The sequence below is a fragment of the Lissotriton vulgaris genome, chromosome 7 (assembly GCF_964263255.1).
Source record: "Lissotriton vulgaris chromosome 7, aLisVul1.2, whole genome shotgun sequence".
NCBI classification, from domain to species: domain Eukaryota; kingdom Metazoa; phylum Chordata; class Amphibia; order Caudata; family Salamandridae; genus Lissotriton; species Lissotriton vulgaris.
Window position 1 is genome coordinate 1,486,169,079 of NC_141695.1, and position 18,236 is coordinate 1,486,187,314.

The 18,236-nt window shown below is 41.5% G+C and overlaps 1 protein-coding gene across 3 annotated transcripts in view; it reads right to left on the reverse strand.

The window, feature by feature from the left end:
- ITCH (itchy E3 ubiquitin protein ligase) overlaps window positions 1–18,236 on the reverse strand; it is a 1,274,207-nt gene that overhangs the window by 1,040,113 nt on the left and 215,858 nt on the right. For all 3 annotated transcript variants that reach the window (XM_086932290.1, XM_086932292.1, XM_086932291.1), the window contains one exon: window positions 139–229. In XM_086932290.1, the coding sequence (XP_086788416.1) occupies window positions 139–208 (70 nt within the window). In that variant the 5' untranslated portion in view covers window positions 209–229. The remainder of the gene's footprint in view (window positions 1–138; window positions 230–18,236) is intronic.

The window sequence follows — 18,236 nt, forward strand, 5'->3', positions numbered from 1 at the left end:
ACAAGTTATCATTCCAAGAGGGGCCTCCACGTTCTGCATTTCTGGGTAACTTCCTAACATGCGTTGTATTGTCATACTTGTTCATGTGACTAGGAGAACCTAATGCTTACACTTATACTCTTCGCTAGGACCACTCACCTGTGACTTGGAGCTGCGACTTCATTGTCAATCCATTAACACCTCCAGTTCTTGACCAACTGCCCTCCATATCACGGGCTGGGTTACAACCCTAACAAAAAAGAAAAAGAGAATCTTATTAGAGTAGAATACATAGATTTGATTTTCGTGCCCGAGCATTCCAATTTATTCATTCCACAAACCAAAACAGATGAACAAATGAATCAGCTACATGCAAATCTGATTTCATGCTACAGACTACGCAGTTATCAACAAATGAAATTCAGCATTCTCTTGTAAAAGAAGCAAATAACCTTCTTAATTAGATGTTTAGTTAGTGGAGTACATGTATGGCACGTAATACAGCTCCAACACTCTTAGTCCACTGTCCCTAGACAGAAACTCTTTAGTGCTCAACTCCTCTCACGCATTGCCTCAAATGTCCATATCTTTAGTCTGTTGCCTGGGTCCTGCTGTCTGGCCCCTGGATGGCACCCGTATGAGGCTGACTAGCACCCCGCAAGAGCTCCTGCAACAGCGTTCTGTGCAGGAACCCCAGGCTAGCCTCTAACGGGCAGGTTAGGTAGCACAACACAAAAGGACTTCATCAGTGATTTATTCTAGTCAATCCAGTCAGGATTCATTCACTTTGCACAATACAATATGGCTATTATACGGAGACTTCTCCAGTACCAGAAAAACTCAGGAAGGGTTGCCACTTAGCAATGCCTCAACCTCGGTTTGTACATTTAAACACAGACACCGCAACTCAAGACCAGTGATAATAACATTTTATGGGATTATTAGAGATAAACGTTTGAGGGGGGCGTGGTCTCGATGCCACTCAAGATGGCCGCATGATCGAGGAGGTCCGCCGAACCGGGATGCTTGCTGACAGCTAACTGCGTAGTCTCGTCTCTACTCGGACCCTGCAGTTTGGCAAAACACGTCGGAATGCCTGCGGATTCCAATACCTCCTTTTCCGGACCTTTCAAGTGCCGCATTCCTTGACTTTTCAGCATAGCGTCTCTCACTCGATGTCCGCCGCCATTTTGTGGAAGCTCCGCGACTGATTACAAGTAGCGGGTCCCGCGCTTCCCTTAAGGTGTGTTTTTTTCCTAATTTTCCTGTTTCTTCAGGAATACACATCTTGTCTGCCTCATGACTCCCTTCATGCAGGATGCACCCCCTTTTTTTATTGTGAAAATGCCTCACAACCAACGATATTTTGCAGTGCCTTGCCTCAGAATGTACCGACCATTTTAAAACAATGACTATTGGCACATTGTGACATATGGGTGGTTCCTGCTGGTTTATGCATCACCTTGGGCTTGGTAAATATTTCATGCTGTACCTTTTTTTAAGCAGCCTGCCTTTAATTTTTGTCAGCTGCCTGTTCGTCTTGAACACCAATTATGACCGTTTTGTGCAGACGTCTGGAACTTTATTTTTGCTCTTTTCACTGGCTACCTTCACTTAATAATGCCATTTTGAACAAGTTTCTATGGACGACTTCTGCTCATTTGCATGAACCGGCTGTGTGACGCCAAGTTTCCTCTACTACTGCAGTCGCCATTGTAAACATTTCTGTGCTTTATCACGCTTTCTAGGATTTCATGACCTCATATTCACTTTGTCGGCTGTGGTTTTTTGGTTCTTCACCCTATTTGTACTACTGCATTTCTGAGGTAGTTTCTCTTTTTCCATTTGTTTGAGGCTCTTCTACACTGCCTTTTTTCCTTGCTCTCAACGAGTGTTTATGAGCATATGGGCAGACTGCGCAAGCCACAATTTGCTTTTATTCCCTCCAAACCCACTCAGGAGTCGTCTTCTCCAACTCCTAGCAGTGCTCCTGGAGCGGTTGTTCAAATGGCTAGTCAAGCACCGCCTTGCACCTCCTCCTCAACGCACTAGTCATCTACTAAGGCCTCTCCTCCTAATGTTTCCACTAAAGTTTGAAACATAACCCTCTTTCTCCGGAGAAATCTTCTTCCCTAATTTCTATGGAGTAAATTCTTGAGGAGATACGAGCCCGCCACCCTTTTGTTGATTAGACTAGCAAAGACATGCAACTATTGAAAGACAACTGGGCTTCCATGGATGCCAGGATTACTTCTGTAGAGCAGCAGGTTTTGGGGGTGCAGTCCAACTCCCAACGCATATCTTCTCTAGAGAAGTCGGTTCGTGCTCTCCAATAACACACTGAGGATTTGGAAAACAGAAATAGGCGGAACAACCTCTGCATTTATGGTTTGCCGGAATCTTTGGAAGGAGACGATCCAGTATCATTTTTTACTTCCTTTCTTCCAAAACTGCTCGACATGCCACCTTCCACTTCCATTAGTATCCAGAGAGCCCATAGACTTGGTCCACGTTCATCTGATTCACCTAAGTCACGTGGTGTTATTATTCTCTTCTTGAAATTCACGGTTCTCCTTTCAGATCTTTCTGCGGCCAGATACAAACGTCAAGTGTCCTGGTTGGGCCAGAGAGTATTCCTGTCTCAGGATGTTTCCAATGCCACAGCATCCAGAAGGAAGGAATTCCTGAACCTTCGTGCACCCTTACGATCTCTCGGTGCGCGTTACGGCTTGTTTCATCCCTGTATCTTCAGAGTTACTTACCAAAATAAAACTTGGTCCTTTCAAGACGCCGGAGAACTGAAGAACTTCATTCGGGTGGTGCCATGGATACCTCGACTCCTTCTAGTGGCTGAGTGCTCCAATGACTGTTTCAATTATTCAATTGCTGTTTCTCTTCTCTTGCTTCATTTTCCTGACTTAACTGTCTTGTTGTCCTGGTATATTTTTCGCGTTGTGCATTCTGTGTGTTGTTATTTCCCAATTGTTATTTGTTAATTCTCTCTTCTCCCCTCACACAGGTCCCTGAAGTACTTCCTTGAGTCTGTGTAGGTCAACCTGTCAATTGTCAAGTTTGTTTTGTCCTGGTGCAGTTGGATTTCCTCCCTTTGCAAGGTCCGTCTTGTAGAGTGTCGCCATTTCCCCATTTCCTTGTGTTTGTATTTTTCAGGTACGTTATTTCAGTCATCCTTTGGATATGTACTGTCTTTTCTTCTGTCTCCTTTTTTCCACCTTTCTTTCCTCTCCTTTCCCCTCTTCCTTTTTCTTGTTTCCTATTTTTCTGGCATCTTACTGTTTTCTTTCCTCTGCTTTTTGATGTTTCATGCTTTTTTGCAAATTTTAATGTTGTTATGTTTATCTTGTTCACAAATTTAGAGTTATCTCGTGGAATGTAAAAGGTTTTATTAACCCTATTAAACGGCAGAGAGTACTTTCTCATTTATCCTCCTATAACTCTGATATTGCTCTTTTACAAGAGACTCATCTTAATGACCTTGAATCTCTTAAATTAAAAAGAAATTGGGTGTGTACAGTTTTATTTTTTCCCTCTTCCAATAAAAAAAATGGAGTTGCCATTTTAATTCATAAATAAATTGAAATGTAAGGTATTATCAGAGAAGGACTCGGAAGGAAGATGGATTTTGGTTAAATTACTGATTAACTCAATTTCTCTCACTGCTTTTAATATTATGGTCCTACTCAACCTGATTGTTCGTTTTGGCCTTTAATTACCTCCAAGTGCATACAACACAAAGATTTTTTTTTCTTTTAGGAGGAGATTGTAGTCAAATTATAGACCCATTTCTTGATCGCAAGTCCACTGTTCGTTTTATTACCCATGGAAACTCACACATCCAGACACTCTGGATTATTCCTTCTTCTCACATCCTCATGCTTCTTCCTCTAGATTAGACTAGATCTTTCTCTCTCAGTCTCTTACTCAAAATCTACTATCCTCTTCTATTGCACCCATTGTTATCTCAGATCATGCCCCTATTATAACGGATATTGATTTACTTCCACCTCCTCCCAAACCATCTCGTTGGCGTTTTAATTCTACGCTTCTTACTGACCCTATTTTCTCTTCTTCATTTCGATCTTTGACTAATGACTTCTTTCAAATTAACTCTATTCCCGATACTCCTCCTTATATCCTTTGGGACTCCTTTAAGGCTACTGCGAGAGGATTTATTATTGATTTTGTTTCTAGGAAAAAGAAGTAATTTCTGCAAAAACGTAAGTCTTCTCTTGCATATATTAAAAAATGAGAACATCACTTCTATACCTTTTCCGATAAATGTACATCACCAGAACTTTTGCGTGCAAGGATTTCCTTCAACAAGCTCACCACGGACAATGCTTCCTCAATTCTTCTTCGTAGTAGAGCGCGTTATTATGGGGGTCGTAATAAATCTGGAAAATCTTAGCTAATTACCTTAAATCTCATAAGGAGCGTACTTCCATTGAATCCATCTTTTCCTCTGACAATGTCTCCTCAATACGGATAAAGTTATTCTCAAACAATTCCAACTCTATCAACAGTTATACACTCCAGAATCTCCTCCTCCTTCTTCTACGATTCATTCCTATTTTGATAAAATATCTAAACCCTCTACATCCCACCTTCATTTTCCAAACCTTGACCTCTCCCTCCATGAACTTTCTACAGCTCTGTCTTCCCTCACTAAGGGCAAAACTCCTGGTCCTGATGGCTTTCCAGTTGAGTTTTACCTGCATTTTTCTGATCTTTTATTACCCAAACTGTTATTGCTTTTTCAATCCTTTTTTTTTCCTGGTACGGCTGCGGGTACTTTTCATGACGCCACCATCTGTCTCATTCCGAAAGAGGGTTGTGATCCCAAGTTCAGTAAAAATTATCACCCCATTTCGTTGGTTAATGTTGATTATAAGCTTTTCGCTAAATTACTTGCTTTACGTTTGGATCCTTTCATGCCCCATCTTATTGGAAAAGACAGTGCGGTTTTATTAAAGGCAGACTCACCTCTGACAATTCTCGTCTTTTTCTAAACGTCTTAAATAAAGCCCCCTCTCTTTCAAGTCCTTTGGCTGCCATCTCTGTTGATGCTGAAAAAGCTTTTGACAGAGTAGATTGGTCCTTTTTATTTGCCTCCCTTAAGTCGCATGGCTTTGGCTCCAAAGTTATTTCTCTTGTTTCTTTATTATATTCTTCACCCAAAGCTTCTATTCTTGTTAATGGCCAACTCTCTTCCTCTTTCATTCTTCACAGAGGAGTTCGTCAGGGTTGCCTGCTTTCCCCACTTCTTTTTGTTTTAGGCCTTGAACCCTTTTTGTCCTCCATTCGCCAGAATACCTCTATTTCCGGTTCCCCCTATGGGGATCATCAATCAAAACTTTCTGCATATGCCGATGACATCCTCTTATTTATTTCAGACCTGGAATCATCTATCTCTCCTTTGCTAGCTGAATTTGAAGCTTTCTCCCTGGTCTCTGGATATAAAATCAACTCGGATAAAACAGAAATTCTCCCTTTGACTAAGTTTTGTCTTACTCACCTCTTTTCTTCCACTGGTTTTGCCTGGAATAACACAAAGATTAAATATCTTGGGGTCTGGTTTTCCAATTCTATTTCCTCCTCCATTAAATTAAATATGTATGCAGTTCTTTCTCGAATTGATCAATTATTTTCTTCTTGGAACCCTCTTTTTCTTTCTTGGTGGGGTCGCCTTGACTCCATTAAGATGATGATTGCCCCTATTCTTATTTACATTCTTTCTATGTTACTTGTGCATATTCCTGCCCTGTACTTCAAACGTATTGACTCCTCTATCTCAAAATTTCTCTGGAAAAGTAAAACACCTGGAATTTCTCTTCTATCTCTTCGCGGACCTACACTGAATGGTGGTGTTAATTTTCCAGACTTTCGCCTCTACCATAAATCATTTTCTCTCCGTCAAGATTCACATTGGCTATCATCGGAGTCCTACCCCTTCTCTCCTCTTTGGGTACGTATTGAGCAATCTATTTTATCGCCCTTTTCTTTTGAGGAGATAGTGCGTTTCTCCTCTAAGACCCCTTATGATTTGCTTCCCTTGTTTAAACATACTTCCTTTTTTCTTAAACCTTTATTTTCTCAGTTGGTTGTTTCACGCGAATCCTTTCTACGCTTACCCATTTAGTATAATTCACTCATTCTTTTACATGATAGACCTTCATCAGAGCAACCACCATCACCTGTGCCCCTATCTGCAGCCTTCATTACCGCTCGCGGCCCCCGCTTCGCGGGAGCCGCTCGCAGCGGTTTTTTTCTGCCTCATTGGGACCCATGCTGTTTGCCTGGCCGGAGGGAGCAACCACCATCACCTGTGCCCCTATATGCAGCCTTCATTACCGCTCGCGAGCCCCCGCTTCGCGGGAGCCGCTCGCAGCGGTTTCTTTCTGCCTCATTGGGACCCTTGCTGTTTGCCTGGCCGGAGGAAGCAACCACCATCACCTGTGCCCCTACCTGCAGCCTTCATTACCGCTCGCGGTTCTTTCTGCCTCATTGGGACCCTTGCTGTTTGCCTGGCCGGAGGGAGCAATCACCATCACCTGTGCTCCTCCCACTTCCTATATTCTTGGCCACGCCCCCAGCTTCGCGGGACGCGCGCCGGGCAAAGCCCGAGCTAAGGGCAGGCCCGTTTGAGCCCGTTCGAGGCCGGAGCAGGCCGGGCGGAGCCTGCTCTCTAACGTCCGGACTGGGTCATTGGCGTGCATTACTGTTTGGTAAGTTCTACAGGTAAGTTTGAAGCTGCATAAACTGTTCCCTGGGATGTCAAGTGGCACGAGCAGGAAGAGAATGGCCCAACAAGGGGGGGGGGGGCTTGGCGGGGACACTGGATTATTTTTTTAAAAGAGCCTCGAATGTCCTTGCTCAAGAAATAGCAATAACCAAACGACGGCTATCACTTGATTTGCTCTCAAATAATACCCATTCCAGGGAAGGTTCTTTTCCAGTACACTCTCCCACTCAAGGCTTGACCATTAGAAATGTTGAAGAGGCGGACACTCCACCGATAACTGTGTTGGTAGACTCTGTACTCAAGACCAGGGCATTGGACCAGCAAACATGAGCCATTACCAGGTCAAATTCTGCATTATCTACCACAAGAAAGGAACCCATAATGGCCACGCCCGATGCTAACAAAAAGAGGCGGTAGGGGGGGAAACTCAAAGAAATACTGTCACAGCAAAACAAAGCAAATTACGAGGGATGAGGACGAACGTAAAAAGGTGGGACACGGTCAAGAGCCGGAGACTGATCCATCACTGGCAGTGCTGACGGCTCCGGACATACAAAATGGCCCGGTACCCTCCATGAATAATGCTTTTTGGGACAAAGTGGGTTCTATAATTGCAGAGTGTCTGTTACCCCTTACTCAGAGATTGGCTGCTATCGAAGCTAGTCTACTATCCCTCATTAATGTATCTGATCGGAATCTTGGGGTACTAACTAGACCATCTAATAGCAGTGACAAGCATATATCACCAACTCCACCTGACTCAAACACTGGGGGAATAACCAAGTCTGCTGTAGTAGGCCAAAGTGTGCATGGGGTGGGGTGTTCGATAGCGGTCAAATCAGTGCAGATAGGGAATGCTGCTATTCATGGCCAGGAATAGCATCCCCAAAACCAAACCACACCCAGGCAGGACAATAAATCATCCACACCAACAGCGAAGTGGTAAAACACGTCCAATTAGAATTGATCTAACCCCTGAATCCAGCCCGTATGTAGTGGTTCTAGCTGGGGTACCTGAACAGATTAATGACAGCGAGGAATCCCACTTGTCTTTAAAAAATAAAGTCACAGATTGGCTCAACAAAAACAGACCACTCCCGTCGCATACAAGTAGTGAAATTCTGCTTGTCCGCAGGGTGTCATGGGTGGGACACAGGGTAAAGAATCTTATGGGAGACGGTGTTTTGGTAAACTTTAGGGATACGGGGACTGTGTCCCAAATCTGTGAGTGGACGCAGTCAAATTCTATGTCAGTCATACAGTCTCTCCCCTTGTCGTACTTTTATCCCCCTGGCCTCCTGCGCCACAGGCCAGATACTGAACAAGTTTGGAATCTAGTTGGGCCCTCAACAGGTGGTGGGAAAAATAAGGGCAGGTTTGGAGAGCCTCATACACCCTTGGCTATCCATCTACAAAACAGACACAGTTGTCTGGATATGGTGGATTGACTGCAGCCCAATCAAGGGGGTACAACTGGGGCAGTCCCTGTGAAAGTAAGGGTTAATGGAGGAAACAAACTAATAGGAAAATCTGCAAGCACTATAGGGGTAAAAATTGTTGGAAGAAGTATGGTGAATACCTTGATTCCAGCTACTCAAACCAACAGCCCACTACCCATTGGTAGAAGCAAGGACCCTGTAGCTATTATACTGGTAGAAGCTAACCCACCGCATCCCTCATTATCTAAAATGAGCTTAACTGATGGGGGTAATACGGAGCGATTCAAGTTCAGGGACCTGGGCCATAGGACAGACACACTTAAAATACTATCATGGAATATTGCGGGTTTGCCCAATAAACTGACCTGCCCCGTATGGGGATCCTTTGTGGATGAAAATTATGTGTGCCTCTTCCAAGAGACTTGAGCTCGAACGGAGCAATACCGCGTGGGTTTTGCTTCATTCTATGTGCCAGCTGTATGGGGGGGGGGGGAGGCTGCCCGTCAGGAGGTCTTACTATCTGGGTCGGTTCTCATCTGGGCTGTACTGTTAAGTCATTAAACACCCATTCCAAAGACGTCCAATATGTAGTCCTTGCATGGCCCAATGCTTTTAAGCTTGCCCTAATTAACTTCTACTCTCGCCCTGTAAGTTTAGGTAGCGAGTCCAGCACTATTGAGGGTCTGTCCCACTTTTTTTTTTTAACAATTACGAGCAACACTCACCTTCTAGTGGGGGTGACCTGAATTGCCATTTTGAGCCTCTAGAGGGTATGAAGGAAGATGTCCTATTGGCAGAGGATGACTACTGGTCTATACCCCCAACCCAGGCCCCATCCCCCAGGGCATGGTCTCCGTTAGCGATACAGATCATGGCCTTAACCGTAAACCATTCTTTGCGAGCATGTAATGGCCGCACCCCCTCGGACACCCCAGCCAAATGTACTTTTAATAAACCTGGACATATGTCCCGTCTTGATTATATTTTGGCTGAAACACGGTTATGGCCAAAGGTTATGGACTTTATGGTCACCATAAGAGCTGAGAGTGATCACAATGCCCTAATTTTAGAACTGGGCCCGCTCAATACCAGCAGGAGCAGCACTTCAGCTTCTGGGGAAACCGATGCTAGGCTTACTCTTACAACTAGGAATATTATATAGCCTGATAGTTCCTTTGTTTCTAGAGGTCGCTGCGCTAACTACTCAACCACTGCCCCTGATTATTTAATCAAGTTGGAGGCTCTCCATGTGGATTTAGTATCCAACTTGGCAGAGGTACTTAACCCTCGGGTGTGAAAGAAGGCAAAAAGGGTCCGACAATGTTCATGGTATAATGCAGCTTGTAGGAAGGCTAAATCAGAGCTAGTACAGGCCATAAAAAATAATAACAAAACTGTAATTAAAGCTAAGAGAGCACATTACAAATGGCTGACCAAATGTGCGAAGGAAAAGTGGGACCACGATATGTGGTCCAGTCTATCTTCTGAGCTAGCAACCAAAGATTCCCGGAAATTCTGGTCCATAATTAACAATGGCTGTGGTGAGCCGAAAGTAGCTATTGAACCTAACATAGCAGCGGAAGTCTGGGAAGGCCATTACCGGGCACTGTATTCCACTGAGGGCCTCCCAGATGACCTCGAAAAAACATTTACTCAGCTGGTTTCCACTCCACGTTTTGAGGTGATTGAGTTCACGGTGGCGGAAGTTTGAAATGCTATCTCCAAACACGCCACAGGCAAAGCCCCAGGCCTGGTCAAACTCCTGGGTGATCTCTTTAAGCAAGAGCCGAAAATCTGGGGCCCATACTTCCAGATCCTTTTTAATGCGGTCCTGAGAGGCATGGCGGTGCCCCGTACTTGGCTGGGCGCAGAGATAGTCCCCATTTTTAAAAAGGGCTCTCCTCTGCTCCCATCCAACTACAGACCCATCAGCCTTATTGATGTCCCCCAGAAGATCTTTCTGAGACTCATTTTGGACCGTCTACAGGACTGGATAGAGGAGCATACAATTCTTAGCCCGTATCAAGCAGGGTTTAGGAAGAATACTTCCATCGTGGACCAAATCTTTTGTTTATTACTCCTGTTTTGGAAAACAGTGAGAAGAGAGGATGGCAGCCTCTATATGGTATTTGTTGACCTTCGCTCTGCTTTTGATCTAGTTTCCCGGGGGAAACTCTGGACCGTGCTTCTTGAACTGGGTATCCCGGCACATCTTCTGTCTGCCCTGATGAGGCTACATGAGGCTAACTTCGCCCAAGTCAGATGTGGGAAAAATGGTGCACTGACATCTCGATTTCCCGTTGGCAGGGGGGTATGGCAGGGTTGCGTGCTTGCACCTACCCTGTTTTGCCTCTATGTCAACGTGGTAATCGCGCACCTTAATGGAGTACAGAACAACAATGCTCCGAAGCTGGCTGGTAACAGGGTCCTTGCAATTATGTTTGCAGACGACACCCTCTTGCTGTCTAAATCCCCAATGGGTATACAGTGCACATTGGATGGCTTTGAAGAATTCTGTAGCGGTCGGGGACTGGAGATCAATTCTCTTGAAACCAAATTTATGATCTTCAGTCTCCCCGCAACCACCCGGCCAAACCCAAGCCTTGGAAAACAAGGCTTGAAAGGGTATCTACTTTTGACTATCTGGGGGTCACTATTAACGAGAACTTGACGTGGGGCCCCCAGCAAATTAAGTCACAACTAAAATTGGCCCAACTCTCAGGCAGAATTCTCAAGCTATCCAATAAGTCCACTATAAAACCTGTTGGACCACCGTTGGAGGTTTATAAATCACAAGCCAGGGGTGCGATTATGTATGGCGGCGAACTATGGGGACATTCTTGTAGTACCGAAATTACCATGACAGAAAATAAATTTCTAAGACAGTTGCTAGCATTACCATCTAGTACTCCACTTCTTCTTCTAAGGCTTGATCTGGGGTCAGACCAATCAACGAAGAGCTAGCGCTAAAGCCTCTTAGGTTCTGGCGCAGGCTCTGGGTAACACCGGAGTTGTCAAACTATAGGCAGGAACTCAAATAAATATTGACCTTCTCGAGTGGCGGGAAAATTCCCTGGTTCATATTTATAAAGAATGAATGTATAAGGTTAGGAGTACCTGTTCTATGGTCTGACCCCGAGAGGGGTTGTAAATCGATCTCACGTACCCAACTCACGAAAACATTTTGGGCTGATAAACTTAATGCTGCATTATGCAGTCATCAAGTCAGCCCCTTAACTGCTTCTTTCCTACTGGTTAAAGATTTTTTTATCAATTTGAGGGCTTTTTTGATTGACATATATCCCTTATTAGCAAAAAACTGTATGTACAGTGGAGACATGGTGTTCTACCTTTGCGAGCCTTTACTAGTAGGTGGTCAACTCCTGCTCTGAAAAATTTTCCTGGTTGTAATAGTGACACTGAAACTGATCCGCGCATTCTCTTCTTTTGTCCAGCATATCATAAGCCCAGGAAGTACTGGCTCGTACCTTTATGTAAAAATTAGGGTTTTTTGCATTGTATACTAAAATCAGACACAATTAGACCCATTGTATTTGCGGTTTCTCAATTTCTGGTAGCAATGTGGCACAAGCGCAGATTTTTAATCACTAGAGCTTGAATATGGATTGGCAGTCAATAGGATCAACATGTGTCTCCGAAACTTTTACTGTTTTTTGTCAAATTATTTATTGTCCTCTTTTTTAAAGCGGCTTTTATCTGTATGAATTTTGCTGAATTGTGTCCAGCTGGAAAATGCTTTGGAAATTATTTTTGCTATAATTAATTAAAAAGGTCCTCTATTGCTATTGCTATTGCTTTTATGTGCTTTTGTATACTTTTATGGTACATTGCCGAAATAAAGATTTCTTGAATTAATGAATGAATGAATGATAGACCTATTTGTTGGCCCTCTTGGAGACTTAAAGGAATCATTTGGGTCCACCATCTTTTCGATGGCGTCTCCCCTTGTTTGTTTCCCCATTTTCAACTTAAATTTCATTGTCCTCGCTCTTTTGTACAAAAATACACTCTTCTTATGGAAGTCATTCTTGATCGTTATTATTCTCTTCCTTCTTCAGCTTCCCTTACTACTCCTCCTCCTCTTCTTGTAATACTCTCTACTCTGCCTAAAGCATCTCTTATTTATAAATTCTTTTCTTCCCCTAACCCGGACTGTGTCAAATCCAAATTGGAACTCTCCGGGGAATCAGATCTGAGATGTTCTTGGCCCATTACCCTTCGGGACAAACTCTGATCCAAAATCTTGAAGTTTTCTCAAGCTGCATCTCTCACGCAATCTCTATTTTGTCTGTATCACAGACTTTATCTTTCTCCTTTTTCCCTATCTCGTTTCTCTTCTTCCTCTGACTCTAGTTGTTGGACTTGTAAAACTCGTAATGCTGACCTTCTACACATGTTCTTTTTCTGTCCTACAGTTTCCTCTTTTTTGGAAACAGGTTTGGTCTTACATTTCTCAAGTTTTCACACTTTCCATCCCATATTCACTCCCTCTTCTTTTTCTTGGTAGTCTCTCAGATTCTCTAACTCTTCCCTCACACTCGCAAGGTCTCTTTGATCTTATGCTTGCACTCGCATTTCAGCATATCTCTTCTAACTGGAAATCCCTTACAAATATTTCCATACAACATTGGTGGAATTTTTTATGTCATTTTCATAGACTTGATGTCTCCTTCGCTTCCTCCTGTAAACCACCTCTTATTGTAGATTTATATTGGTTACCCCTTACCACGTATCTAGATCATTTGGCTCATAAGAAACCGATTCTTCTCAATTCCGAAAATTTTAAACCCCCTTTAAAGTTTTTACTCTCTCCTTCTTGTGTATTTAAATAATGTTTTACAGTTTTTCTTTATTGCAATGTTTCAAATATATTATACAATTTTGATTATTGCTTGTGCCGTTTCTTCCTTTGCCATCTCTCATACCCTTCCCCTTTTCCCATCCCTCCCCCCTTAAAACCCCATAAAATGCTTTTTGTTCCTTTGTTTGCCATTAGCAATGTTATGACTTGCATTTGATTTGTCTGCTTGATACCCTTCTTTGCTAGTGTCAATTTTATTGTTATCATTATTATTTCTAATAAAACTTTCAAACATTAAAAAAAAAAATAACCGTTTGCAGCAGTGCAGTCAAAAGAAAAGCGGAATGGTGATTTCAGGAGTCTGCAATTGTGTGGCTTAATATCAGTGGAAATAATCACAACTGTCTACTTTGTGTGTTAGCACGATTCTTAATCAGGTCATGTGTCTGAGGACTCTCTACAACAACCATATTCAGTTTTATTTTTAGCCTTGAAGTGGAAACAGTAGATCGAACAAAGGAAAATGCCCTTTCTAAAGGCACAATAGCATCTTTTAAAGTAGGTGCAAATAAGTTGGTGTCTCATTTTGGTTCAGTATGACTCCGATTCACAATTTGATGAGGGGTACTTAATGAAGGCTACAAAAAAGTGTTTTTGACAGGGGGTAGCAGAGGCACCAGATGAGTTGATTATCCATTCAAGGCGGGAACATTTTAGTTCAATTCTCAACCTACAGGTAGAGCAGATACATTTTGAAAATCTAAAAAAAAGGGTATTGGACATAGTCATGAGATTAGGTCAATTTATGTTTATATTAACATTCACAACCTAAATGCTTCTTCTACAATTATGTACACATACATATATACCCTGTTTAGAATTCTGAATGTTGATATGGTTAACCAAGAAAGGTAAACTCAAGGTGAAACAGTAACACGCAAAGAAATGTATGCTGAAAAACTCCTGCAAAGAGATTAAATTAGAAAAGGGTGTCAGAGACAAACTTTCTTCATTCAGGTTAAACCTATCGCTCCAAACACTGCCTCGACTCAAACAATATTCTCATCTGACATTAGTATAATATATTCCTGTGAATCCAAACTGCTGGTAACCCACTAACTGTATTAATATCTGACATTGATGTAAAAAATACTACAATTCAACAATGACTGCTCTCCATTTGTGCGCATGGAGTTAGTGACAACTTATACAAAGCAGTGTACATAAGATGGTTTAAAACTACACTCAATTCGAACAGTACAGGATCAAGCTACAGTTTCAAAATCAATTTCTTCAACAAAGAACCATCCGATGAACAAAACAGAGTTCTCTTTTACACTAATGTTTATCTTCTGTTTTTATGAGACATAAGATTATATATTGTGTGTAATCTCCAAACTAATGATACAAGTGATTAGCTCCGTCACTTGTTCTCACTACTTTATTTTTTAGACATGCCAGAACATATGAGTAATGACACCTGACTCTCTTAAAGAGGCATGACTATGATAAAGTACATTAAATATTGTCATTTTACCACCGGTAGCAATCCCAACTGAACTACTTTAATATAATCACTAGTAGTCTCCAGATGATTAATTACAAGCTCCCTTTGTTTAATTTATTCACCTTTACCAGAGATTGGCTAACATTCTAAAATGTTTTGTAAGGGAGTTCTTCCTAGTGCAAGAGCTCGTTCAAAAAGATTTTGCAATTCACATATTAATCTCAATCTTGTTTTTAAGTTTAAACAGTGTATAGATGCATGTAATTAAATATATCCAAGTAGTTCATTTGATGGGAAACTAAGGGTATTAAGCTAAATTCTTCAGTTATGCACTGAGCACACTGCCCAGACCTAGAGTTCGCATATTTACCCTATGCCTCTTACTCTAGATTATGTATGATCTGTAATAATGAAACACACAATCAATATAGATTTTCCAAATTACTTTGTCTAAGAAATCGAAATATTAGCATATAAAAGAAAGCAATTTTACTTTGCACCTAGGCAACTATTTTTCCTGGCGCTGGCCACCTATTAACAACATTTAAGGTCCAGTCAACGAACGGAAACGTTGTATAATCCTGATGTGCTAGAAAGATTACCACTTTGGCTATTTTATTGTTTTTCTGGAGATCTTTATTGAGAAAGGATGAATTTTGTGTTGCGTGCGTTAGTGCAACATATCAATGCAAGGAACCAATTGTATTATTTTTATAATGTGCCCAAGTAGAAAAGGGAACCAAAGAGTGCACCATGAGAAAGAGGAGAGACCACAGCTAGTAAAAAGTCACTTGGCGAACAAGATGACTCGCAAGTTGTTTGCAAATAAATGTCATATTAGCTGCGATGGAAGGGCATGGCAAAGGAATGTCCCGTCGTCTTCCTAAAAGGAGATGTGAGCGTATGCAGTAACATAGTGTGGTCTTTCTACACGAGATGTAAAAGTACGCACCACCAGTAAGAGCTTAGGTTTCTTTGTTGGCTATTTGTGCAACAAGAAACTTGTTGAAGTTTGTATGGGCCCTATTCTTTTCACTTTGGGGAAACTGCATAAGTGAAAATCCATGCTGAGTACTGTATTTGGAACCATTGCTACGATTTTAAGGAGCATAAGCGTCTGAATCTCCAGATGTGGACTGGTGCCTCATTTGACACCCCCATGTTACTTCAACAATGTCTGCCGGATGGCAGAAGATTCTCCTGAACAACTCTGTGAGCTACAGCCCTACAATGAAACAATGACACCGTTACTTAATTAACATTGTCAATGCGACGGGATACTGAGCAACATAATTAAAAAGTAGAGCTCATATTGTGTTTAACTACTGAAGATTTTGAAATGATTCATGTGAAGATTAATGTTGCAATTGTAAAATTATAAATACGTGTGTGTGTGTGTGTGTGTGTGTATATATATAAAAAAAAAAAAAATATATATATATATATATATATATATATATATATATACATACATACATACATACACACACAATACATACAGGTATTTATACACATACATACATGTGTGTCTATATATATATATATATATATTTTTTTTTTTTTAATGAAGGATAGTGAGAGATTGTCAATACTTATTCCACCAAAGGGTCCTTACAGGATGTTCATAAGAATGCCAAATGCCAGATGGGTGTAAACTACGCTTTATAAATATTAAAATAAAATATAATAAATATATATTAAGCTGTTCAGACAGCACCAACATTAAAGAGTCTGCGTGACCTGACAGACCCCAATGTGTCTACAATCAGCCAACAAAAACAAGAAAGACCCTCAAACATCCGCCACAATCAAGGTCGAACACATGCACACAACAACAGTAACACATCCTTCTAGATGCCTAATCAGGGATCTATGGAGGTCGGCCATGTAGTGGCCCAAAGTGTTTATCTTTCTTTCTTTAGTCCTGGGAGTTCCGATTAAAACATAGCATTAACAATTACGTTTCATGCATCTTTAGGTTTTGTAGGAGCTACTCTTAATGCCATTATCAACTTTAACATCCCCCCTTACTTTCGTTTTTTTAAGGAATATATTATATATAGATGGATGGATAAACAATATTTGAATTCCAGATCACCGACTCGGCCTTTCGCTATTCTGTAGTAAGAAAGAGTGCAAATGAGATGGCTAATAATGACAAAGCTATATTTTAGTATAATCCTTTCATTGGTCCTCTAGTGAATACGCCATTATTGGTGAACTACTACTCTTTTTTTTGTAGATGAGTTATGAAGTAACCTCTGTACAAATCACATTGGTTTTCTCTTGTGAAATGCCGGATAAAAAAAAAAAGGACGTGGATGATCAAACTAAAACGGTTCATATTGCTAGATAACAAGGTCTGTGACTTAAAACTCCATTAAACAACTGTTTAGTCTCCTACAACTGATTTCAAGTAACTACTTTAAGGATCACAGACGCATGCCGAGTGTAGAAACGCATTCTGTATGTATCAAAACTCAGCTGGATTTGCATTTACAGAAAGTGCTTGGCCTTAGTTGTCCTGAAAGAATCAGAGTATCTAGACAAGGCTTCTCCAACAAGTAGTTCGTGAGCTACTGGTACCTCTGCAGCTACTTATAAGACGCTCTTCTCTGTGCAGTCCTCCCTACTAAATCAGAAGCTTAGACGTGGATGATGCAAGTATACCAAAATTGAGTGTATTCAAGACAAAATGTACACATTTTCAGAAATCATAAGTGATGTTTGGGAATAATGAGTGCATCACCCGGACTCCCGAACTGCCGGAAGTCCAGGTGAGGCTTTGGAGTTTGATACACTTGGGCCAACTTATCACTGTGGAAGCGCTCATTATATGGATAGAGTCGTTACTGTGGACAATACGTGGTCCGTGGAACTCGACTGATACAAAATTGTAAAACGAATGTCATTAAGTCTACCCCGGTTTAAAGAGCTTTTTGCTTTTGTATCACGAGAGTCATATACATAATTGACTCAGCGAGATACCTTTTCCCATGAACCATTCATGTTTCACATCAAGAAGGACTGCCTTTTGAATATTGAGAGAAGTCTTGAGAAAGTCTAGGACAACGAAACATGCGTTGGCTGCCGTGTTTGTGTCTATGATTGGAATAAAATAGTGACCTGATACATCACCTTCTGCGGATCATTTATTGGAAGTTTGCCAACGGGACTTCATAAACTGTTTTTTTTCTTCCCTGAAATATTGATTGGGGATAAAAGTGACAGTCTTTTTGTGTGCTTTGGTGCATATGTGGACATTTTGTTCTATACTGCATTGTGCAGTTCCAGCGGACTAATACCCAAGGTGGGTGGGTATTGTAGCATGATGGGAGCACCCTTTGAAATTAAAAGGCTATAAAATTATTGTTTAATTATGGAGAATTGACATACAGATGTGCAGATCTGAAAGCATATCCACCGGTTGTATGCATGTGATTGAATTTTGCTGATCTAGCACTCTACAGTTGTAATTGTTTGTTTACTGTAGGTGATGCATTACTGTCAGCTAATTGGATAGAATAGAATTATCAGGTCTATATTTGAATTATGGCTACCTTTGATGATAATAGGGATGCCCTCATTGATGACTTATTTAATTCAAATTCAACAGGGGTACCAAATAACACCAGGGAAATAGCGAAGGAATGGGTTGAAACTAAAATGCCTTAGATTAGAGAGAATTAAAAAACAGGAGCTCTCTAGGTGGCGGGACGCAACAGTCCT